This window comes from Heterodontus francisci, chromosome 28, assembly GCF_036365525.1.
Source record: "Heterodontus francisci isolate sHetFra1 chromosome 28, sHetFra1.hap1, whole genome shotgun sequence".
NCBI lineage: Eukaryota > Metazoa > Chordata > Chondrichthyes > Heterodontiformes > Heterodontidae > Heterodontus > Heterodontus francisci.
Window position 1 is genome coordinate 34808587 of NC_090398.1, and position 5962 is coordinate 34814548.

At 39.9% G+C, this 5962-nt stretch overlaps 1 protein-coding gene across 1 annotated transcript; it reads right to left on the reverse strand.

Annotated features, from left to right (window-relative positions):
* Positions 1-3453: 3453 nt before the first annotated feature.
* On the reverse strand, positions 3454-5102 carry LOC137345208 (probable G-protein coupled receptor 139). The gene is made up of 2 exons (XM_068008671.1): positions 5033-5102; positions 3454-4358 (listed from the first exon to the last, which is right to left on the reverse strand). Exons 1-2 carry the CDS (start codon positions 5100-5102, stop codon positions 3454-3456), a joined length of 975 nt encoding a protein of 324 aa, XP_067864772.1.
* Positions 5103-5962: the final 860 nt, after the last annotated feature.

Consider the following 5962-nt stretch of genomic DNA (forward strand, 5'->3'; position numbering starts at 1 on the left):
TTGGTGTTCTGTATGAGGTTGAAGTTTTGTATGAGTTTGAGGTTCTGTATGAGTTTGAATTGTTGTATGAGTTTGGTGTTCTGTATGAGGTTGAAGTATTGTAAGAGTTTGAGGTTCTGTATGAGGTTGAAGTTTTGTATGAGTTTGGCGTTCTGTATGTGGTTGAAGTTTTGTATGAGTTTGGTGTTCTGTATGTGGTTGAAGTTTTGTATTAGGTTGAGGTTCTGTATGAGGTTGAAGGGTTGTATGAGTTTGGTGTTCTGTATGAGATTGAATTGTTGTATGAGTTTGGTGTTCTGTATGTGGTTGAAGTTTTGTATGAGTTTGGTGTTCTGTATGAGATTGAATTGTTGTATGAGTTTGGTGTTCTGTATGTGGTTGAAGGGTTGTATGAGTTTGGTGTTCTGTATGAGGTTGAAGTATTGTATGAGTTTGGTGTTCTGTATGAGGTTGAAGTATTGTATGAGTTTGGTGTTCTGTATGTGGTTGAAGTTTTGTATTAGGTTGAGGTTCTGTATGAGGTTGAAGGGTTGTATGAGTTTGGTGTTCTGTATGAGATTGAATTGTTGTATGAGTTTGGTGTTCTGTATGAGTTTGAATTGTTGTATGAGTTTGGTTTTCTGTATGTGGTTGAAGTTTTGTATTAGGTTGAGGTTCTGTATGAGATTGAAGGGTTGTATGAGTTTGGTGTTCTGTATGAGATTGAATTGTTGTATGAGTTTGAGGTTCTGTATGTGGTTGAAGTTTTGTATTAGTTTGTGGTTCTGTATGAGGTTGAAGTTTTGTATGAGTTTGAGGTTCTGTATGAGGTTGAAGTGTTATATGAGTTTGAGGTTCTGTATGTGGTTGAAGTTTTGTATTAGTTTGTGGTTCTGTATGAGGTTGAAGTTTTGTATGAGTTTGAGGTTCTTTTTGAGGTTGAAGGGTTGTATGAGTTTGAGGTTCTGTATGTGGTTGAAGTTTTGTATTAGTTTGTGGTTCTGTATGAGGTTGAAGTTTTGTATGAGTTTGAGGTTCTGTATGAGGTTGAAGTGTTATATGAGTTTGAGGTTCTGTCTGTGGTTGAAGTTTTGTATTAGTTTGTGGTTCTGTATGAGGTTGAAGTTTTGTATGAGTTTGAGGTTCTGTATGTGGTTGAAGTTTTGTAAGAGTTTGAGGTTCTGTATGAGGTTGAAGTTTTGTATGAGTTTGAGGTTCTTTTTGAGGTTGAAGGGTTGTATGAGTTTGAGGTTCTGTATGTGGTTGAAGTTTTGTATTAGTTTGTGGTTCTGTATGAGGTTGAAGTTTTGTATGAGTTTGAGGTTCTGTATGAGGTTGAAGTGTTATATGAGTTTGAGGTTCTGTCTGTGGTTGAAGTTTTGTATTAGTTTGTGGTTCTGTATGAGGTTGAAGTTTTGTATGAGTTTGAGGTTCTGTATGTGGTTGAAGTATTGTAAGAGTTTGAGGTTCTGTATGTGGTTGAAGTTTTGTATTAGTTTGTGGTTCTGTATGAGGTTGAAGTTTTGTATGAGTTTGATGTTCTGTATGAGGTTGAAGTAGTGTAAGAGTTTGAGGTTCTGTATGTGGTTGAAGTTTTGTATTAGTTTGTGGTTCTGTATGAGGTTGAAGTTTTGTATGAGTTTGAGGTTCTGTATGAGGTTGAAGTATTGTAAGAGTTTGAGGTTCTGTATGTGGTTGAAGTTTTGTATTAGTTTGTGGTTCTGTATGAGGTTGAAGTGTTGTATGACTTTGAGGTTCTGTATGAGGTTGAAGTGTTATATGAGTTAGAAGTGTTCTGTGGGTCAGAAGGACTGTCTGAATGTCAGGTGTGACAGCAGTTTGTCGTGCTTATTGAGTTTAAGCTTCTGTATAACTTTCAGATAGTGAATGAAATTGAATGATCCTTGAAATTCCACAGCATTTCCATCGCTGGATCCCCCAGCATCATCATCATGGCGTCACCATTGACCAGAAATTGAAATGCACCAACCATATAAATACTGTGGCTACAAGAGCAGGTGATAGGCTAGCTATTCTGCAGCGATTAACTCACCTCATCCATTCCCAAAGCCATTCCACCATCTAAAAGGCACAAGTTAGGAGTGTGATAGAATGATTTTCTCTTACCTGGATGAGTCCAGCTCCAACAACACTCAAGAAGCTCGAGATCATCCAGGACAAAGCAGCCCGCTTGATTGACACCCCATCTATAATATTAAACATTCACTCCCTTGACCCACCGACACACAGTGACAGCAGTGTATGCCATCTACTAGATGCACTGCATTAACTCGCCAAAGCTCCGTTGACAGCACCTACTAAACCTGAGATCACTACCACCTAGAGGGACAAGGGCAGCAGATGCTGCTGAACACCGTCACCTACAAGTTTTCCTCCAAGTCACACACCATCCTAACTTGGAAAAATTTCACCATTCCTTCACTGTCATTGGGTCAAAATCCTGGAACTCCCTCCCTCACAGCTCAGTGGGTGTACCTACACCACATGGACTGCAGCAGTTCAAGACTGCGGCTCATGGCAACCTTCTGAAGGGAAAATGTGGATAAGTAATAAGGTCTAGCTTTTACTGCCACATCATCTAAACAAGTAAAACAAATCCACACACAGATTTCGAAAGTTCATGCAGCACCCTATATCAGTATCAAACGGTGTAAGAGATTTAGATACGAATTTAGGAGAAACCATTTTTACATGGAGAGCTGAGAGGTTGTGGAATTCAAAGGGGAGAAGTTATATCAATATTTAAGATTCAATTAAATATATGGATGAACAAAAATAGGCTGATGGATGTTGAAATGTGGTGGGTAAAATGATTGAAACGATTTGTTCGAGTGGAGGGTAAAAACCACAAGGGTCGAATGGACGATTCTCCTGTTACTCTATTCCAACATTGTGATGACCAATTGAGACTTTAAGTATATATCTATAATCAAAGATGGTTAACGTCACATCAGCGAGTAATGTTCCGACTATCTCCATAATTAGACACTTATCAGCGTACAGTTCCTATTGGACCGGGAGTCAATTGGAAGCGATGTCTGATGGGGGAGACAAGCGCCTGCAAAATTCCTTACAAGATTTAAGAACTACAAATAACCATAATTATAACATTGTTCCGACATTAAAAGAAAATTCGTTTGTTCATTAAACTGAGGCGTCTCATTCCAGTTACTGTGGTGTAAGGCACTTCACACGGAAGCCCACATGTTGTCGTATCGACTGTTCTCTTTGAGTTCTCACTGAATTTTTAGATCTTTCAGCAGGAGATTAAGTTCACCCTGGGAATATAACAAGACATCAAACACACGGTGGAAATGGAATAATTGCATTCTGATACCAGTTCATTTTCACAAGTACAATAATTTTTATTAGTAATAGTAAGGCTGCCATTCTCAGTTAGAACACAGGCTATAATTTATCTACTTAGGTCAGGAAGCTTTGGTTAATTTTTTTTCACTTTTTAACCAAAGTCTGAATCAATATCCAAGGAGATTCCATCACTTTCTTCAGCTCTTCCCTGAATTTCGTTTGTGTAGCTGCATAAATACAGGTGTTTGCACAGGAACTCAGATACATCAGCATAAATCCGACTTCGGTGATGATGTCGGCAGGGGATTCAAAATCGCCTTGGTAATGCGCGTTGTTCGTCACTTTAGTCGTTAAAAAACTAACAATAGCTGTCAGCCACAAGAGTATAAGTGTGCCCGATACACTGAATAGTAAAACTATGGATTTCTTTCTGTTCACCATCTCTGGATCGCTCTGATTCTCACTGCTGTGGCCCCGGAGTGACTTGCGAGCCCTGTTGACGACTAAAATACGCCTGACTGTTAGAGAATTCAACAGTAATATCAAGCAAAAAGGAAGCCATGCAACTAAAATACTTTTCAACCAGGAGTACGCTACACCTGCAGGCGACAAGAAAAAGGCCTGGCTGGAGAGGCAACCCCAGGGAATGTTGTTAATTATTCGTTCAGATTCATATGCAAACCAAAAGGGGACGTTCTCTAAATGGATCAGTACAGAGACGACTGTTATAACCAGAGCCGCAGTTCTCACTGTGCAGTACTTCCTTTTAAATTTCTGACAACATATAGCTACAAAACGGTCAAATGTGAAGGAGACAGTAAACCACACAGACATATCCAGGGTAGCAGGATTCATGTACAGAAGGAACTTACAAACAGAAGTGTAGGACAGGAATGACAATGGAAAGTGATAACTGAATATTTGATATACTATTACATTAAATATGATGACCAGTAGATCTGCTGCTGCCATGACCATCATGTAAACAGAGATACATTTGGAAAGACCGGTATTTCCTCTGGAGATGATCACGATTGTCACTACATTCACTGTAAGAAAGGGACAGAAGAGGTAAGTAACGGAGATATTAAGAAAACATGCCACAGAATATTGTAGGGAGATGTTCGGATCTTGACATAGGGTTATAGATACAGATTTATTTTTAATAATACAGACGAGTGTTGACAACAATTTGTTTCAAAGGAAGAAAACATTGAACATTTAATATCCATCGTCCTTCCAGCAAACTTCATTCAAACACTGTCATGTGCTAAATATAATTTCCAGAGAATTACAGGAACTATGTCTATTCCAATAAAACCTTTAGCTGAGACACAAACATTAAATTTAAATCCAAGCACTGCACTTGTTCTATTTATACTCATCCTGTGGGAGCTGCTTGGTCGAGGGAAACTGGTGGAACTGCAAATATTTTTACAGCCGGGTGGGAGTGAAGTCAGCAGCTGCCTGAAGGGAGAGACGGGTGTGTGTGGATGGCTGGGAATCTGCGTTGCCCCCTCTCAGTAAAGAGTGGACAGTGAAGTGCCCGGTGTTGGCGATCTACCGATAAGGACTTCAGGTCTCCCGCCACACAGACTGGGAGGATTCACATCGATATTCCCCAATTCATCCTGGTGACTCTGCAGTGAGGGAATTCTCTAAATCCATTACATTAACACTGAAATAGTGCACAGCCATTAGACAAGAGCTTGCATTCACTTACTGGGAGCGGCAAAGACTGCGAGAACGGGATAATAAACGTTCTTTATCTGGAGAATTGTTGGTCTCAACATTTTTTACAAGAATATATGAATTCTGTCAAGCTTTGCGGTTCCAAGTGGAATTCAAATGAGATCCTTACGTGCTCCCCCTTTTATAGAAACATCCGTGCCCCAGTGAGAAAACCAGGTTACACAATAATTGTGCATTACTTACAACCATTTAACAAACAAGGGGTGATTTTCCACTTCATTGCACCTGGGCCGTCAATGGGGAAATTGTACAGTTCAAGCCATGAAACCTCATCCATTAAAACTAATGAAGGGAAAATAATCCCAGAGCGAATGTGCTCTGTGGAGAACCTGTGAACATTGAATGGGAATCCCTCTCAAACACTGCATTAGGTTCTTGTGGCCTCATATTAATTCAGTGAAATCTTCACATATCCATGGCATAATTAAACTGTGTTTGGTACTGTAATGATCACTGGTGATATCTCGTATGTAACATTACTGCAGATGACCCAACCTTACTGATGGTGAGCATACGGTAACATAACCAGTGGTGCCCCTATTCTAACATTACTGGTAATGAACAATTTGTAACATTGGGAGATGTCAGAGGTAGGTTCTTTACACAGAGAGTGGTGGGTGCGTGGAATGCGCTGCCAGCGGTGGTAGTAGAAGCAGATACATTAGGGGCATTTAAGCGACTCTTGGATAGGTACATGGATGATAGTAGAATGAAGGGTAGGTAGTTAGTTTGATCTTAGAGTAGGTTAAATGTTCGGCACAACATCGTGGGCCGAAGGGCCTGTACTGTGCTGCACTGTTCTATGTTCTATGTTCTATTAATATGTGACCCTGCTCTAACAGTGTTGATGGTAACCCTAATCTAATATTATTGCTGGAGACCTCACACTAACATGGCTGGT

Excerpts from the sequence above, each read along its gene's own strand:
- LOC137345208 (XM_068008671.1), bottom strand. The coding sequence starts at position 5,102 with ATGTTGAGACCAACAATTCTCCAGATAAAGAACGTTTATTATCCCGTT. Across the intron at positions 4,359-5,032 it reads CGCAGTCTTTGCCGCTCCCA|TGAATGTAGTGACAATCGTG; the intron begins GTAAGTGAATGC and ends CCTTTCTTACAG.